Source organism: Bison bison, unplaced genomic scaffold, assembly GCF_000754665.1.
Source record: "Bison bison bison isolate TAMUID 2011002044 unplaced genomic scaffold, Bison_UMD1.0 scf7180017864270, whole genome shotgun sequence".
NCBI lineage: Eukaryota > Metazoa > Chordata > Mammalia > Artiodactyla > Bovidae > Bison > Bison bison.
The window spans coordinates 9,480,718-9,499,318 of record NW_011494842.1 but is presented as its reverse complement, the minus strand read 5'-3'; the positions used below and the strand labels follow the sequence as shown (position 1 = coordinate 9,499,318).

Genomic DNA, 18,601 nt, shown 5'->3' with positions numbered 1-18,601 from the left:
GCTTCATTCCATACTCCAAGGCCAAATTTGCCTGTTACTCCAGGTGTTTCTTGACTTCCTACTTTTGCATTCCAGTCCCCTATAATGTAAAGGACATCTTTTTTGGGTGTTAGTTCTAAAAGGTCTTGTAGGTCTTCAGCTTCTTCAGCGTTACTGGTTGGGGCATAGTCTTGGATTACTGTGATATTGAATGGTTTGCCTTGGAAATGAACAGAGATCATTCTGTCATTTTTGAGATTGCATCCAAGTACTGCGTTTCGGACTCTTTTGTTGACCATGATGGCCACTCCATTTCTTCTAAGGGATTCCTGCCCACAGTAGTAGATATAATGGTCATCTGAGTTAAATTCTCACCCATTCCAGTCCATTTTAGTTTGCTGATTCCTAGAATGTTGATGTTCACTCTTGCCATCTCCTGTTTGACCACTTCCAATTTGCCTTGATTCATGGACCTAACATTCCAGGTTCCTATGCAATATTGCTCTTTACAGCATTGGACCTTGCTTCTATCACCAGTCACATCCACAACTCGGTATTGTTTTTGCTTTGGCTCCATCCCTTCATTCTTTCTGGAGTTATTTTTCCACTGATCTCCAGTAGCATATTGGGCACTTACCGACCTGGGGAGTTCCTCTTTCAGTATCCTATCATTTTGCCTTTTCATACTGTTCATGGGGTTCTCAAGGCAAGAATACTGAAGTGGTTTGCCATTCCTTTCTGCAATAGGCACTTTATAAATAATTGTTGAATGAAGGTTTGATGAGAAACTTTAATCAGTCTGGTCAGCTCCTGTCCCAGGGGAGAGTATGAGCTGAGATAACAACTCATCACAGGTACAACACACACATCAAGGTGTGTAAAAGGTCAGAAACTGATTACTCTTCATGTGGTATCTGACTTGGGCTTTGAATGCTACTTGTTTTTATGCTAAAAATGTGATCCGACCAAGGTGGATCTCAAGGGAATAGCAGTAGCTAGAGAAGTGAGTGAAAGCTAAACCCTAAGGGTCTAGGAATGTTTTGTGAGCAAATAGAATCTAAAAAAACAGGTTGCTTGCATAGTAAATAACTAGCATTTCTTGCACACTATTCCAAGTACTCTATACATATATGGAATCCTATGATAACCCCATGAGGGTGAATATCAGAGAAGGAAACTGAGAAAAGTGATTTGCCCAAGGTACACAGCTAATGAGTGGAGACCAGGATTGATTTGAACTCAGACAGTCTGGCCTCAGTGCCTGAACTTTTAATCACCATCCTCTCCTGCTGTTCTGGAAACCTTCACACACACCCCCAAGGCAATTGCTCTAGAGATCAAGGGACTAGACACATCCCAGAAACCCCTTCTCTGAACCGTGAGAACGCCTTTGGATGGTATGGTTTTGTGTGGCATACCCAAAAGCCAGAGTTCTGAGAACTCCTTGGGAAGCATCTCCGTTGCCATTCAGTGTGAGAGAAAGAACACAGGTCTGGGAGCCAGGAGACAGGTTTTAATCCAAGTTCAGCCACAGTCTTAGTTCACGTTATTTTTTGTTGCAAGAAGAAAAAAAAAAAAAAAACCAATAATTTCAAAATTTCCCAAACAAAGAGGGAAGATATAAAAAATGGGCAGTGCTGATAGAACACCCACGGGTTGATCCAAGAGACGGACCGTGGATATGACCATGCATTCATTCTGTCCCTTTCTCTCTGGGCTGAGAACAGCATCACATTTCAGGGTCAGATTTCTGGGAGGTGAAATCTGATTGGCCCAGCTTCTGTCAGGTATCTGATTGTTATCTTTTCTGGCCCAATCCACTGTGACAAGGAAGGTGAAACCACATAAACTTCAGAAAAGAAGGGCTGCTATGAACTAGGCAGATAGCTCTAGGTGTCTAACAAAATTACTAACTCACTGTAGACCTTAGGGAAGCCATCTTCCTTCCTGGGACTCAGTTTTTCTCACTTGTAAAATGAGAGATTTGATCTGTATCTTGTTCACCATGACATCTACTATGCCTCACACATAGTAGATGTTTAACAAATGTTTGTTGAATAAATGAATGGACTCGAATGACCTCTACGTTACTTTCTGATTCTTGTAGTGTCTGTCTTGTAGAATTCTTATATGTGAGATATGCGGGTGCTGGGAGCTGCCAGGGAGGAAGAAGAGGAAGAGGAGTGCAGATAAGCACGTGCTGAAGGTGACCAGGGAAGCCAACTTAAGCAATCTTTTCTCTGGGCATCTTTCCAGTGCCAATCCTCTGTCCTCAGCAAGCTGTCTTCTGGACAGAATTTGGCTTCTTTAAAGGACCTTGTCCCTGGAGAGATAGTGCCCTTTACAAGCTGCCAAACTGGCTTCCTGAGAATAGCCAGCACAGAGCCATTTGGTAACAAAATCCAAAGGCGAGAACCCTGGATTTGACTCCAAGAGCTAGAATCCAGACTCTTCCACTTATTTTTTTTTAATATTTATTTATTTATTTGGCTGTGAAGAGTCTTAGTTGCAGCACACAAAATCTTCATTGCATCATGCAAAATCTTTTGCTGTGGCACACAGACTCTCTAGTTGTGGCATGTGGGCTCAGTAGCTGTGGTATGGCGGCTTAGTTGCTCCACAGCATGTGGCATCTTAGTTCCCTAACCAGGAATTAAATATGCATCCCCTGCACTGCAAGGTGGATTCTTAGCCACTGGATCACCAGGGAAGTCCTCAGACGCTTCCACTTATTAGGTGATATGAATGGATCACTTAACCCCTCCAAACATCAGAGTCTTCATCAGCCAAACAGATATGAGAATATTTGTTCTGCTTCATTCATAGGAGTTCTCAAGGCATAGTACATGTAAAATTGTCCAAAATACTTGAACCACATTTATGGTGTGCTAATGAGGTATGAGGGCTACCCTGGTAGTTCAGCTGATAAAGAATCCGCCTGCAATGCAGGAGACCTAGGTTTGATACCTGAGTTGGGAAGATCCCCTAGAAGAGGGCATGGTAACCCACTCCAGGATTCTTGCCTGGAGAATCCCCATGGACAGAGGAGACTGGCCAGCCATAGACCACGGGGTCACAAACAGTCGGACATGACTGAGCGACCAAGCACAGCACAATGAGGTATGAGGCACAGCATTATGTGCTGAAATGGATTATGTTATATAATCTTCACAAGAATTTTATGAGATACCTACTATTTATTTTATCCTCATTTTACAGATGAGGCAACTGAGACTCAGAGGTTAAGTAACTTGTTCAAGGTCGTACAGTTGGTGAGCAGCCGAGTCAGTTGCCATGCCTTGAACCACCAGTCTCTACTGCCTCTGTCTATGTTCCAGTGATAGACGCCTGACAGTGTGCTGGTAATTATTATTCTTACTTCCCAGGGCCCAAGCTCCCTCGCAGAAGCTAAACACTGAAATTTAAACATTGAGTATCCAGATGTATGAACATCCAGAGAAGCAGAACTTCAGGGTTCTCCCAGAAAAAGCAAACAAAAACACTCAGTCTACAAATTATATGAAATAAGAAATTTCTGGGCAGTAAGTGAGAGAAACACAGCTCAAACTGGTGTACTCAAAAGGGAGGATGTGTTGGCCTCCATCCTTGTTGGCCTCCATCCCGGGAGAGGCAAGGGCAAGGCAACTGGAACCTCAGGTCCAAACACCCACAAGGCACCGTCTCTCTCACAGTCTCTCACTAGCTGCTGCTTTGTGCACTCCGCCTGCCTCACCTCATACTCCACAGGAACTTCTTTCATGGAAGGCAGCACAACTAGCGGCAGTTCCAGGGTCACAGCTCTGCAACCAAAACTGAGACGAGGTTTCATTTCCCAGCTAGAGATTAAAAACCTCAGTGAAGCTCTCCTATTGGCCAAACCTGAGTCATGAGCTCTCTCCTCTGAACCAATCACTGTGGCCAAGAGCATATGATTCTATGACTGGCTACCCTGCTCAGGGAGCTACATGGCCCCCCATGTTACCAGTGGGAGTGGACTTGTTATCAAAAGGAGGGGGGCGGTAGAGATGGCAGCACAGATATGGAGTCTGGAGGAATCTCTGAAGCCAATGGTCACCCCAATTTGTGTCCCTTCCAACTTTTCCTCTTTCTCAATCCACACCTACTAGTAAAAAGTCACCTAGTGGGCTATCAGTTCCATATTCCCATCTCCTTCTTCAGAAGGGTTCAGGCCATCTTCTTTAGGGATGGAGAAGAGGGTCTGTCCTCTCCTACAGGCCATTTATCTATGGATGTACCTCAGATTCCTTGTCTGCAAAGGGAGGGTGACCGAGCCTGCCCAACCTTCCTTACAGAGCTGTGTGAGGACCACAGAGCTAATGGATGTGAAAATTTGCCTTAGAAAGAACAAAGTGCCATATTTACAAACACAGGATGTATTTATTGATTTATTTATTTTCCTTTGTATTCTAAAAAAGGATTTGAGGTAGTTTACCAAAATGTACACAATACAGTGGGATAAAAATAGATAAAGTGATAGAACAAAGGGAAAGCAAGGGTAGAAAAAGAAAATAAAGCCAAGGAGAATGCTAGTACATGAAAATCTATGCTCAAAATCCCTGAACAAGTTCAGATCTGAGCTTCGTTGTGAGCGAAATAGTGGATGTATAATCAGTTACCAAAGGTACAGTAGCCATGAGGTAAAATCCTATTAGCATGCCAGGAAGGGCACATAGCCTATCTTGATGCTAATATCTGATAGAAATCTCTTCTTATCAAGAAAACATTATGGAATTCCCTGGTAATCCCGTGGTTAAGAATCCACCTGCCGGAGTGACGCGCACTTCCGGAGTCTCCCGGCAACTTTAGTAAGCGTGGTCCGCTTACTAAAGCCAAAGAAAAAAAAAAAAAAAAAGAATCCACCTGCCAATGCAGAGGACACAGGTTAGATCCCTGGTCAGGGAAGATTCAACCTGCTGAAGGGCAACTAACCCCTTTGCCACAACTGCTGAAGCCTGCTCACCCTGGAGCCTGCGCACCACAACTAGAGGAAGCCTGCATTCAGCAACGAAGACCCGGCCTAGCCAAAAATAAATAAATTAGTTTTTAAAAATATTATGGAAGGACTGGTCTCCATATTCAACAAATATTTAGATTCCTGTCCTTTTATTTTCGAGATGCCCCCTGACATCTGCTTCAGGGTGTCAGGTGGGTTCATCACCTATTTATGATTTGGTTTAATTGAGCTAACATCACTGGATACCAACTAGGTAGAAAGCAAAAACCTTTTTTTCATCTATTTTGCTTTTTTTTTCTATTTATGGGAAAATGAGGTTAGGTGCAGGAGTGGTACATGAATTCCCCCGTGAAGTGTGGGACAAAACAGTTCGAGCATCTTGGCTTAGCTGAAACGTATAAAAATCACTAAGACATAAAACTGATCCAAGCAGGCTATAAAGACACGGCTGCCTTTGCCTCAGAACCTGGGCTATAATCTCCTGTCCTGGAACAAAATTCAAACATAAATCAGCCTCCACGGTATTTTTAACCACCTACGAAATTCTTCATTTCCTGCCTGTGATACTTCTGACAATGAAAGATTTCAATCTCCCCCACTCCCGCTCTGAGAAGGTGCCCTTAGGGCAGTGGTAGGGGTCCAGGCCTGGGCCCTCTGGGTCCAGCAAGCCCACGATGGGGCTGGGATGGAAGAATAGACTTAGGGGTCTCCATGACAAATTTGCCAGGGCTGGGGCTAGCCAATACAGTGCTTTTGTGCAGGGTTGAAAAGGGCACCCCCTGCACAGGAAATCCTTGGGTTCCCACCTGGAGTGCCCTCTCCCATCTTCAACTTACCCAATCTCGTTTATCCTCCAAGACCCATAGCCTCCACAAAGCCACCCCGAATATGCATGGCATTCTTTTTTTACCCTGAGCTCCTAATGTATCAACAGTAAGTACCAAACAGCTGGCTTTTAATTATATGTTGTCTGGCATTCACTATTTCATGTTGTCAGTCTGTCTCTCTAACTAGATTGATGATATCTTGAGGGTAATGATTGCTTCTTATTTTATACGTCCACCTTACAATCAACGAGGGTGCCTTTTATCTGGGCACTTTACAAATAACAAGGCCGTTAAAAACATAATCCTACGGTGTCTAAGCTGTCTAGTCTCCCCAGTGTGCCCATTTCATAGACAAGAAAATTGAGAGCCAAAGAAGAGGCTTGACTTGCCCAAGGTCAGAAAGTGAGAACCTGACCTGGCCAAGAGTGAATCCAGTTCTCCTGTTTGCCAGTGTGCTGCTTGATTTCCCTTAAAAATTAGCTACAAAATTCCCAAATAGACAGTTCAGGACGCTCACTGGAGAACAAAGACAGACAGACAGCTGGCCAACGGTAATCCATCTGCATATGGACAGAATTTCCGGCACAAAGCCAGGCCAAGCTGCATTAGGCTCGACAAACAGCCCCCATGGGAATCAAAGCTGGTCTTTGAACATACCATGGGGTGAAAGGATCTCAGTGGGTTACCTGGGGTTCTTTCAATCTCCCCAGCACCCGTCTGCAATGTCTGGGCACGTGAAACCCACAGTTGATCTCAGTAGGAAGGATGAGTAGAGAGGTGAAGAGGGCGTCTCCTCTCTGAATAGAGTGTATGTGAGTGGCTGCATTTTGCAGTAAATGACACATCCTTAGTAACAGGAAATAAACCAATATTGGCCCAAAACTCCTAACAGCAGATGGTTTACAATAATATCAAAGTTGACAGAAACTAGTATCAAAATAATAGCAAAAAATACGAATGGCAACAACTGCTAAGCAAAACCCCATAATGAAAAGCTGGAAGCAGGTGCCTTAGTCTTGCTATCTCTCCTGGTCACTCACAAACCACAGTATCAACCACTTAGTATTTCTCACAACAACCCTATAAGTCTGGCATGACGAGCTTATTTTATAGTCATGGGAATCAAGGCTCAGCGAGTTTAAGTGTTTTGCCCCAAATCACACCACAGCTAAGTGGCAGAGCTGGGACTGGAATCCAAGTCAGCCTCACTCCAAAATTCCCCCTTTTACTACAACCCACGTAGGCTCTCATTCCAGCTTCAATTCAGGCATTTTGTCCCATTAGCAGGTACGTGGGACAGGCTCTGGTTTGGAAAATCCAAGGCTCACTGGGGAGAAGGATGACAGCTCACCCATCAGTTCACCGGGAGTAGGGAAGAGAGACAAGGGACTGACATGAAGCATACCCACGGCTTTTTCTTGGTGCCAAACAAACGCAGAAGGAATCACTTTTAAAAGAACACAGTGTTTTTCCTTCTCTTCTCACCTCCCCTGGGCCTGTGCCTATGATAATTGGGAAGCAGAGAGTCTGGTTTTTCTGGGATCAGAACCAAAGCTATGAAGAGTGTTCTGACAGTAAATGCTGTTGATTGACAGTTGATGGACAGTGTTCTAGAGTAAGTTTTTCCTGGGCTGAGTGTTAAGCTAAGAACTGCACTAAACAACTGCTCAACAGCCTGCTTCCTGTTCAGATAGAATTTACTACACTTTCCTGCTGTGGGCCTCAGTCAGGCAGCCAGATGAGATGGTATCTCAGGTTCCCTCCAGCTCCATCATTCAGTGACTCTATCAAGAAGAGAAAACAGATCTGAAAAGACTTTTCCCCCCAAACACTGTCAAGGTTATTATTCACACACAGAAACACAGACTCGAACAGAGAGATAACTGGTCAGAAAATAAGAAGCTGCAATGCTGTTCTCATATTCTTTGACCCAATAATTCCACTTGTGTGAATTTATCTTAAAGAAATAATTCAAAAGGACAGAGCTATGTACACTAAGATAATTGCTTTAGCATAATTTGGTGGTAACATCCTATAAAATAATACAAGAATAAGATGCGTTCACTTGGTGGCAATATACCCCACTGCAAATGTTGATTTCAAAACATGGGGAAATGGGACTTCCCTGGTGGTTCACTGGTTAAGAATCCCCCTGCCAATGCAGGGGACACAGTGGGGCAAGTAGGGGGAGGGGCGGGTTTGATTCCTGGTCCAGGAAGATTCCACATGCCATGGGGCAACTAAACCCACGTGCCACAATTACTGAAGCCTACACACCCTGAAGCCTGTGCTCTGTAACAGGAGAAGCCAATGCAATGAGAAGCCTGTGCACTATAACTAGAGAAATCCTGTGCTCAGCAACAAAGACCCAGTCTAGCCAAAAATGAATATAAATTTAAAAAAAAATTTTTTTAAGCTTTAAAAAAAGCACATGGGAAAATGTCTATTTCAAATATCCATTAATGAGTCATGAAATAAACTTAATAGGTCTCCTGCCACTAGCTTGTTTCAGTTGAACAGACTGGATTAGAAGACATTTGAGTGCATCATAGGTGGTAAAGGTGTTTATTAGGGAACATTAGTTTCGGTTGTATGGGTAACTGGGTTACCAGACAAAATTGTATCCCAGTCAAAGCATTTCAAAGGACATGGGTCTGCAGCATACTCTATGGACAAGACTGAAAGTGAAAAGTGAAAGTCAGTCGCTCGAGTCCAACTCTTTGTAATCCCAAGAACTGTAGCCTGCCAGGCTCCTCCGTCCATGAAAGTCTCCAGGCAAGGGTGCTGGAGTAGGTTGCCAATTCCTTCTCCAGGGGACCTTCCAGGCCCAGGGATTGAACCCGGGTCTCCTGCACTGCAGGCAAATTCTTTACCGTTTGACCCACCAGGGGGAGGTATGATAGGACTACAACAGCGTAAAATATAATGTCTGAGACCAAGCCCGGACCAGAATACACGGAAACAAAGGCAGGAACTGCACTGAGTGGTAGGATAAAGGAAGCTGCTTTTCACTTAAAAGTCTTCTGTGACGTTTGTAGACTGTTACAATAAAACAAGAAAAATAAGAACAAGACGAAAAGGATGAATAACAACAGATCATTGTCAGTTCCCAAAGGGCCAAGGGGCTCAAGATGGGGCTTCGAGGTGAGGCAGTGCTTCAGTATGGTCTTGAAGGTCCATAGTGAAGAAATGACAGAATTGAAGGGATGGGAACTGACTTCCTCAAACAGCGCAAAGTGGTCCCTAAAAGCTTGAAGGACACAGATGACGATGTGGTGAAAAAACAGCGTCTCTTGTGCTGTAAAGTGGCTTTGGGTAAGTAAGGAAAGGCATAGCTCCACCCCTGGGCGGGGCATTGTTCCTTCCGGACCAATCCAGGTACTCTCTCCCCACCGCCTTCGACGCTAAGGCCACAAAGAAAGGTTGCCCCTCACAAACATGGCCGCACCGAGCTGGCCACGCCCCTCAGTTAGATGGCGACCGCCGTTAGTCCCGCCTCCCGCCACCTCGGCGGCCAATGAGGGAGAAGCACGAGACTTTGCACATGCGTGGCGCCACCAGTGGGCGCGTCCAATAATGACTCCCGGAACCCGTCGAGTAACATGACTAAAAAGAAGCGGGAGAATCTGGGCGTTGCTTTAGAGGTGAGGGGAGAAACGGGGGCTGCAGCATGTCGTGAACTTCTCCCCGCGGCGGATGATGGGTCGGCCGGGCTACTGGTTGGAGGGAGTAAGAGGAGGAGATGAGGGCGACGTGGGTTTGGGAGAGGGACGCGAGGGTGAGAGACGGCCCGCTGGGAGAATCGAAGGTTGCAGGGCCCGAGGGGTCACGAGAGGTGGGAACAGAAGGTGAGGGGACTTCCAGAGGGGAAGAGACTCGCGGGTAAGGGGAGCCCCAAAGAGGGCGCGGTACGGAAATTTGGAGGCCCTGAGAGGAAACGTTTAAGTGAAAGGGGGAACCCAAAGGGGGCGGGTACTCGGAAGTAAGGGGGATCCCCAAGGGGTAGAAATCTGTAGATGAGGGGACCCCCGAAGGTCAGGGACCCCATACTGTTTAGTATATCACTGGTGGCCTGAGATGGGGAATTTTTCTTCTGGGGTACTGAAGCATGGAGCTTGAAAAGTACTTTGTGAGAATCTGTAGAGGATTCGGGAATGGTGTTCTCAAAGAGCTTAAAAAAACTGCATAAGGAAGGGAAAGAAAATTGATGCCTATTGAGCAAGTGCTATTTGTTACTTTATTTGCATTCCTGGTTAATCCTCACTACAAGCCTGTGAGATTTTTACAGATGGGGAAACAAGTTTCAAGTAGAGCCGGAGTGGAAATGGTTGAGGTGCCCAAATTCAAGCACAGGTGGTTTGCCTTCTGCTGCATCTTGTTTCTCCCGGTTTATGGTTCCCTTAGATCAGCCTTTCAGCAGTTGCAGGAAATATACTGGGCACTTGTCTTCTTGAACTTAGTCCCAGTTCAGTGGTTCTCAGTCTTAAGAATGCATTGAGGATCATCTGCCTTGTTAAAAATGGGGAGTTGAATTCTCCCCCATCCCAGGTAATTCAGTAGAACTTGGGTGTGTATTCTTAACAAAGTATCTGTATTTTTAACAAGCTCCACCCATGCTTAATGCAGGAGGTTTTAGTACCACCACTTGAGAAATATTGGCCTACTCGGTAGGGAACAAGGTTGATGGAATTGGTTGCATTGGGATGACCAAAAATTTCATTCGAGTGTTTCTGTAAGATGTGGAAAAACACGAACAAACTTTGGGAAGACAGTTCAATCCCTGAGTCGGGAAGATCCGCTGGAGAAGGAAATGATGACTCACTCCAGTGTACTTGCCTAGATAATTCCACGGACAGAGGAGCCTGGCGGGATACAGTCCATGGGGTCAGACACAACTGAGTAACTAACACACAGCAAAATCAAATACAGGTGCTAAAATGGGATGGCGCTCTGAAATGGGAAAAGCCTAGACTTTATAGCCTATATTAGGACATGATAAGCTGCTGTAACAGAAATCCCAAAATTCGGGGTTTTGTTTGTTTATAAAGGATCAGATAGTAAATGTTTTCGGCTTTATGGGCCATATAGTCTCTATTGCAACTACAGTTAACCCTCGTTGTTCACAGATTATGTATTGTGCATTTGTCTACTTGCTAAAATGTGCTTGTAACCCCCAAATCAATACTTGAAACGGTTCAGTAGTAATTACCAAACTGACTGAAAGCATTGAGATTTGATTCACCTGAGGCACACGTGTCCAGTTACAGTCAAACAAGGCAATAGTGTGTCTTTATTTTTCAACTCTTCTGTGAGCTATGAACTAGTGTCCTTTTTCTGGTCTATTTAGTGCCAAGTTTCCTGCATTGTTGTGCTTTTGGTTGGTGATTTTGCAGTTTAAAATGGCCCTCAAGTGTAGGCCTGAAGTGCTGTTCAGTTTTCCAAAGTGCAAGAAGGCTGAGCCATGCCTTATGGAGAAAATGTGTGTGTGAGAGTAGCTTTCTCAGGCATCATTATATAATGTGCTGTTGGATGTGCGTTCAATGTTAATTAAACAACAGTATATATTAAATAAGGTCTCTTTAGACACAAGCACACAGGGTTTTGTATTGATCAGCTGATAAAAGTGTTGTGACCGGAGGCTCTCTGGAACCTAACTTGGTTCAGTATTTGCTAATTTTTTGTTGGCAACTTTATAGAACATAACTACCAAAATAATGAGACTCAGCTATACTAAAAAATAACCAAAAACTATACTTAGCACAAAAAGCAGCCATAGGCAGTATGTAAACTAATGAGTGTTCCAATAAAACTTTATTTACAAAAGCAAGTCATACATCCAATAAAACTTTTATTTACAGAAACAAGTCGTGGACCGTATTTGACCCACAGGCCATTGTTTGCCAACTCCCGGTCTAGGGTACCAGGACAGTAGTGGTTCTGCCATATTCCTTTGGTCTTGTGGTTCTGCTGTCCCCCAGAGCCTTGTTGTCACCTCATGAATGAAGCTAGGTTGCACCACACTGAAGTGTTCACTGACAGGAAAGATAGAGTGGAGGAAGTACACTCAGTGTCTTAAGAGTACTGGGCCCAAAGTGCCCTCTCCCCATTGGCAAAGATTGCAGCTAAGATGCAAGGCCTGTAAGGGGTGGCTCGTAAATACATTCATCACCTAGGAGACCATGTGCCCAACTAGGGCTCCATTTCTGTGGAAGAAGAAGTAAGTGTATTTTACTGGACAGCCTGTCTCCTCAGCAGACTGCATCTTACCTCACAGGGTAGTTTTGAGGATTAAATGAGAGAGTGTTTGTAAAGGAGCATGTGTGACACACAATGGATAGTCAATAAACAAGGCTTTCTCATTGGTAGCCATCCTTCCATTGTAAGTAAGTTTGGACTTTATAGTTTCCTCATTGGTAACATGAAGGATTGAACATCACCAGGGCTTGCAGACTCAGTGACTATGGTCCACATATAGATCATAGATGTTCATAGATATCTTTTGTTTGTCTGATATGGGTTTTATTTATTTGTGATAATACCTTTCCTTTTTTCATATTTTTATTTACTTTCTTTGTTTTGGCTGCTTACTTGTGACAGCTGGGATCTTACTTTGGGTCTTTCTTTTGACAAGTGGGTTTTTTTTTTTAAATTCCAGCATGTGGGATCTAGTTCCCTGACCAAGATGGAACCTGGACTCCCTATATTGGGAGCATGAATTCTTAGCCACTGGAGCACCAGGGAAGTCCCTGATGTGAGTTTTAAAAGTGTTTTGAATATGGTGATGTGCCTGCTCTCCTAGTGCCTTATACCAATCAGTTTTGCCTGTTTTTTTATTAACCTGTCAATGTCAATATAAGTATTTACACTGGTCATCTTGATGATTAGGTTACTTTTGTTTGGATATTCTAAGGTTTGAGCTCTGCAACTGTGCGTGTGAGAAAAAACTTGGCTTCTGGCTGTCTCCTCACCTTGCTCCTCCTTTGCCCCCTGCAGATCTGAGTATTGAATGTGCTCTGGTGTTCAGGAGCAGCAGATATTGTCCTGTTATTAAAAGTCATGTGCTCCGAGCCAATGAAGTGGTGATTTAATAAAAAATGTTTGTTAATCTGACGAGTACGGTAAAACCCCCACAAGTGAGTGATTTCAGCACCTGCAGACAGTCTCCACTTGCTGTAATGAAGCAGTTACTGAGCAGGCAGCGCTCCCCCTGAGGGCTGGCTCGGGCCAGCTGGACTGGACAGTCACCTCCCAGGACATTAAGGCATCTCTCACCCTCCCCCACTTGTGGCTCCTTTCAAAGCCTTTTTATCCAACTCATGTGCCACCTTGTGAGATCTCAGATTTGGGGAAAAACTGGCTACCAAGTTTTATTCTGAATAACGAGAGAATTATAATTCAGATGAGAAATCGCCACCTCTGGTACTGATTTTCAAATTGTGTGGGAGGAGGGAAAGATTGTATTTCCTTCTAAACTGATAGAAGGATTCTGCCTGAGGGAAAGCTTGCGTTTCAGTCTCAATGGATAGGATTTTGGCTCACATAAAACCTATTAGTTTTTTAATTTCTGATAGTAATGACCTGTTATTTGGTCATTGTACTTTCCCACCACAACTGGACCATTCACCTTGGTGTCTTTAAATGTTTCAATAGTCTTAACAGATGTGCAGTGTCTTGGCTGACATTTAGAGAGTTGGATCTGGTGCCCAGTACAAAAAATCTATCAGTTTGGAAAACTTTTAAGCTACAAGTTACAGAAAACTGACCTCAGTGACCTAAAAAAACAAGAATACACTTTTTTTCCCCCATCACAAGAAATTTGGAGGGAGGTAGCTACTGACTTTAGTTCAAAAGGTTAGCTATGTGAGGGCTGGTGTTTCTGCGTTTTCTTAGCTGTTTCCTCTGTTCACAAGATAGCTGCCACAGCCCCAGTCATCATATTCAACTTTAAGTCAGGGAGGAAAAGAAAAAGGAACTATAACACTCTTTGTCCTTTTTGTCAGTGAAGCATAAGCTCTCTTGGGAGTCTCCCAGCTGACTTCTGGATCATCTCTTTGCTTAGAACTGGAACATGACGACTTCTGGCTGCATTGAGGCTGGAAAAGTATCTTTGAGCTTTTCTAACTTCTGTGGTGGCACACAAAGGAGGAGGGGCTGGGAATCAATGTTGTGTTGACCAACTAACAGTATCTACTAGAGGGAATAAAAGTGAGTGGTAGTCATTTAAAATTCACTGGAATGCTTATCAGAGAAAGAGGCCAGGATCAGTGATGGTGAAAGACAGGTGGTAGGATGAGAGGAAAAATTGACCAAGGCAGGATGAGCACAAGGAGGAGAGGAGCCTGGACACTTGTGTTTGTGTGATGTCAGCCCCCGCTGTGAACTCCCTGAGGGCAGTGAGAGGCAGCAGCACTGAGTGTGGCTGAAGACCGTCTCGGTTCCGAAACAGGCTGTGTACAAGGCTGGTGCGAACCTACCAGCTTTCTAAGACAAAGGTTAGAAGCAGCCTAGTGGGCCATCAATAAATATTTACTGAATCGGCCTTGAGAGGCTAGAGGAGGCATTGAACCCTCACCTCTTGACTTCTGGGCCCAGTTGACTGGTTCATCGGTCAGAGGTCAGGAGCCCACAGTGGAGCAGGCATCTGGACACCGCCTTGCTGGCTGCCGCCCAGCCAGGGGCTTGGAGAAAGGCTTGAGGCAGGCTTGAGGCCTGTGGACACAGTTCAAGGGCGACTGACCATTAAATAAGCCTCACCTGCTGCCAGGCACAAGCGACAGGTTGCCATTGGGCAGGTGATTTCTCTTGGGCAGCCTGTGTCTGGCTCCACTCCACTTGACGGGGGTCAGGAGACTAAAACCTCATTACCTAACGCGGCTGGATGTCAGCGTGTGTGGAAGTGGCTGTTTGCCAGCATCTTAATTAATGAATTCATAAGGCGCGGGGTAGATGCCAATTCTTAAAAAGGGCTCTGAGCCTTTCAGCGATGAAGAGGCTTTTGCTAATTTATCAAAAACTATATATTGGGGGCAAGAAGAGAAAACAAAGCTCAGGTGTTCTGGCCCAGGGACGACTGAAGGCTCCAGGCGCAGACTGACATGGCTCTGCTTGTGAGCTGCTCAAAGGCCAGGGGGTCTCAGAAGGCTTCAGAGCTCGTGAGGGCTTCAGCCGGGCCCCCAAGTCCCTGACCTGGGGCAGGGAGTGACTCTCCAGAGAAATGACCAGCCCCTTAGCTCTCTGCTTTTCCTGAAACTTGTTCATTGATTACAAACTGGATGGGTTTGCTGTCGTCTGCCCAGCCTAGCAGAGAAACTTCTGATGATTTGGGAGCCGTGATGGAGGTTTCTGTTTTCTACCCTCAGAAAACAAAAGAGCCTCCTCCACGGAAAACATCCCTTAGGGGCTATCAGGGTAATCCGTCCTCTGGGCTTTGAGGCTGGTCCCCTGGAAAATCAGGGCCCGTGACCCCCACGTGAGTTGGCTGTGTGGCTTCCAGGCCCCAGATGGGAAGCCGGAGACCATCTGTGCTGGCGGGCTGGCTTCTCTCCCCATCATAATAAACGTCCTGGGGCTTCCCTGACGTGTGAGAATGAGTGGGTTTCCAAAAATCCAGTTCCTGGACTGCTGGGGCTGGAGATGAAACAGTTGACCCCACTCTTCAGGCTGTGGATTGTTAACAAGTAAGAAGAAAGGCTATGGGGAAAGAAGAGGTTTTCAGGCCCAACTAGCCCACCTTTTTCCTTCTCAGACACGTATTTGTTCTGTGCGCTTTGTCAGGGTGCTTTGGCAGCATAGGTCGTTTGGGGGAGGGTGCCTCGGATGTCTGAAGCTCAGAGTTGGAAGGTAATAATTGCCTTCAGTGTGAGGACATGCTGGGCTCCCATCTCACTGTCTCCAGGCAAACAGATTTCAGTCAGGTTCTTCCCTCACAGCGAGTATCTGTTATGTGGACAGAAACCAAGCAAAGCCCTTGTACAAGATTATTCAGAACAGAGAATCTGTTAAAGCCAGATCAACAAGCTTAGATGGGCTTCAACTGGGATGTGTAATGATTTTGTTCCACAGAACCCTTCTTTGTCATGAATGTTTTCATGAGGGATTTTGGTGAAAGAGCTTGAAGTGGTGGAAAGAGCATGAGCTCTGAAGCAGAAAAACACCGATTCAGACCCCAATTCTGCCACTTCCCAGTGCTGTGACCTAGATGGGTTTGCATAAACACACAGGAATTTGCTCCTCTGTAAAAAGGGGAAGGTCCCTTTCTTGCAGAGTTGATGCAGACATTGGGGAGCATGTGGGAAGCTGCCCACAGACTGGCCCAGGGTGTAAGTGGAGGTTTCGCCTAAGAGCTGAAAGTGGCTCCAGGCTGGTGGCTCTGCGTGTCCCCCTGGGCTGGTGGCTCACAGCGCTGACTCCCACCACCACCCCCTCGGGTACCGGCTGTGTGACCCTGGACAGGTTACTTCATCCCCGTGGCCCAGGTTTCCTCATCTGCAGGATGTGGGTACTGACACTTCTCCTCACCGCCCAGGGTTATTGTGAGCGTCCTGTGAGGGAGCCATGTGAGGCGTTTAGAGCAGTGCCTGCCCCCAAAGTGCTGGCTGCTGCCGGTATTACTGTGGACCTTGGGCTTCCAGAGGCTGCTCTGACTGGTGCGCTGCCATCCAGACACATGTAAGTCCATGATTTGGCTTGGGCTCAGGTCCCTCAACACCGTGCTCGTTACTGGATCTTGGTACAGGAAGGATCTGGCCAGGCCGGGGTAGGATATGTCCCGTGACCACTGCTTGACCCCTTAACTCATTCTCAGCCCCTGTCACTCATAGCCCAGAAGCTCCCAAGAGCAAGGCCAGCAAGACTGGAAACGACTTCCTAAAACCGGAAAGCACAGTGGCTTGCCTGGCAGCGCCAAGCCCCAAGTGTGCCTCTGCCCTTTTCCAGAAGAAAGTCTGGCCCTAGACAGCGGCTCCTTAGGAAGTGGGCGGGGGCCACCTCCCGGGCTGTCGGCATGTTTCTGGGAGCACCATTCAGCACCTTCAGTAGGAGAATCTTCAGTGGGAGAGCCACAGCCTGCAGCTTGTGCTTGTTAGCAGACCTGGAAATGGCCGCCCGTGGGCTTGGCCTGACCAGGATGCTGAGTGCTTATCCTTCCCTGCCCCCAAAGGGGCCACTTCAGTACCAGGAGGCTCCACACTCCTGAAAAGATGCCCCCTGGGGATTCTGGGAGAATTTTACAGTTTCTCTTAACACAGTAGTTTTATGGCATATAGGACCCCAGGGAGACTTCCCTAAAGCTGTGAGGATAGGGTGTTATTCCCCAAGTCAGGCGGCAGAGGCGGGTTTGCTTAATACTGAACTGCCTGCAGGGAGCCCAGAGCTGCTTCTGACGGAGGGGCCCTGGCCCCAATGCCAGCCAGCAGGAGCAGTGGCCTCACTCGGCTGGGGCCGGGGCCTGTTCTGACCTTAGCGTCTGCCTTCAGAACTCCGAGATCTGCTGCAGGAAACACCCCCGCCTCTGGGGAGAATCCTTGGTCTTACACTTTTCCCCACTGAGCCTGCTCCTCTGCCCACTCTCTGAGCCACTGCCCAGCCTCCAGTCCCCTAGCCCCAGCTTGGGTAAGAAGGGCAGCAGTTCCCGTTCTGATTGGAGGAATCCCTCGTGGGCCTTTCTGGTTAAAGTATTGAGTTGGCCAGAAAGTTCGTCCAGATCTTTTCATAAGATGGTACAGAAAAACCTGAGCAAACTCTTTGGCCAACACAGTATAGACTTTCTGGCTCCCGTCTCCAGGACCTCCCCCGGGGCCCTCAGTTCCCCACTCCTTGAGAGATGCTCCCTGCCTGTCTCCTCCTCCTTCCTCCCCACACGGCTCAGACTGGCAGTCTCCATGGGTAGGTTTTAGCCACTGCTGGTCTTGGGGTCAAGAGCACACTTTACTGTCAGGACAGGCTGCCTGTTCACCACCTGTTTCCCGGCCCCCTGAGCTGCTTGCACACAAGTGTACACAACACCTAGCGGGTGCTTGTGTGGCGTGCCAGAAGGCAAGCAGTGGTGCGGGGCTCACACCACGGCCTCACTGATTGCTCGGGCCCCTGTGCGGCCATGCTCTGCCTACGGCCTGAGACACACTCTTCATGCCCCTGTATTAAAACACACTTGGTCTTCTGAGTTTAAACGTAATGCATGGACACTTCTCTCGTCCGTGTTACTGTCCGCCAGGGGCATCCACTCTCTGCTCCCACACAGCCTGAGTGAGGGCCTGCCTCAGTGCCCACCGTAGCTGTTCCTGTACCTGTGAGAGTCACAGCCAGCAGACTGCTCCAGGGAAGTCCCAGAACTGAACCAGTGGGGCAGCCACGCTCCTCCTGCCGAATGCCTGCTCTCTAGCCTGTTGGGCAGGAGTCCCGGGAGCCTCCCTGGCCTCCAGAGTGTTATCTTCCCTTCCCGTCGGAGTTGGTCGGATCTCTGATGGAGCCTCTTTCTACCTGAAGTCCTGGGCTTTGCGTTCCTGCTCCCAGTTTAGCTGAGCACCTGGCCCCAGAGAGCCGCAGCTTCAGGGAACCTGGGCGCCAGCTGCCAGCCCCCAGCCCCCACCTGCTGTTCTGCATCTTCTCAGATGCCCCCTGGGGCTCAGACCACGCTTGAGTCTGTTCTGCCCCTAGCCGCTGCTCTTGGCCTCTTGACCTCTGCTTCCACCAGGCCCAAACTTTACAACATGGCACCAGCTCCAGACCACCCCAGGTTCATCCAGGGCCGGGTCATAAAATCCCGTGTGCCGCATCCCAAGCCGGCTGGGGAGGCCGGTCTGGAGGCATGACTGTTCTGATG

General features: G+C 46.9%; 1 protein-coding gene across 1 annotated transcript in view; it reads left to right on the top strand.

Annotated features, from left to right (window-relative positions):
- Window positions 1-9,339: 9,339 nt before the first annotated feature.
- CCDC167 (coiled-coil domain containing 167) overlaps window positions 9,340-18,601 on the top strand; it is a 17,007-nt gene continuing 7,745 nt past the window's right edge. The window contains exon 1 of the mRNA XM_010848689.1: window positions 9,340-9,425. Coding sequence (XP_010846991.1) covers window positions 9,384-9,425 — 42 coding nt within the window. The 5' untranslated portion in view covers window positions 9,340-9,383. The remainder of the gene's footprint in view (window positions 9,426-18,601) is intronic.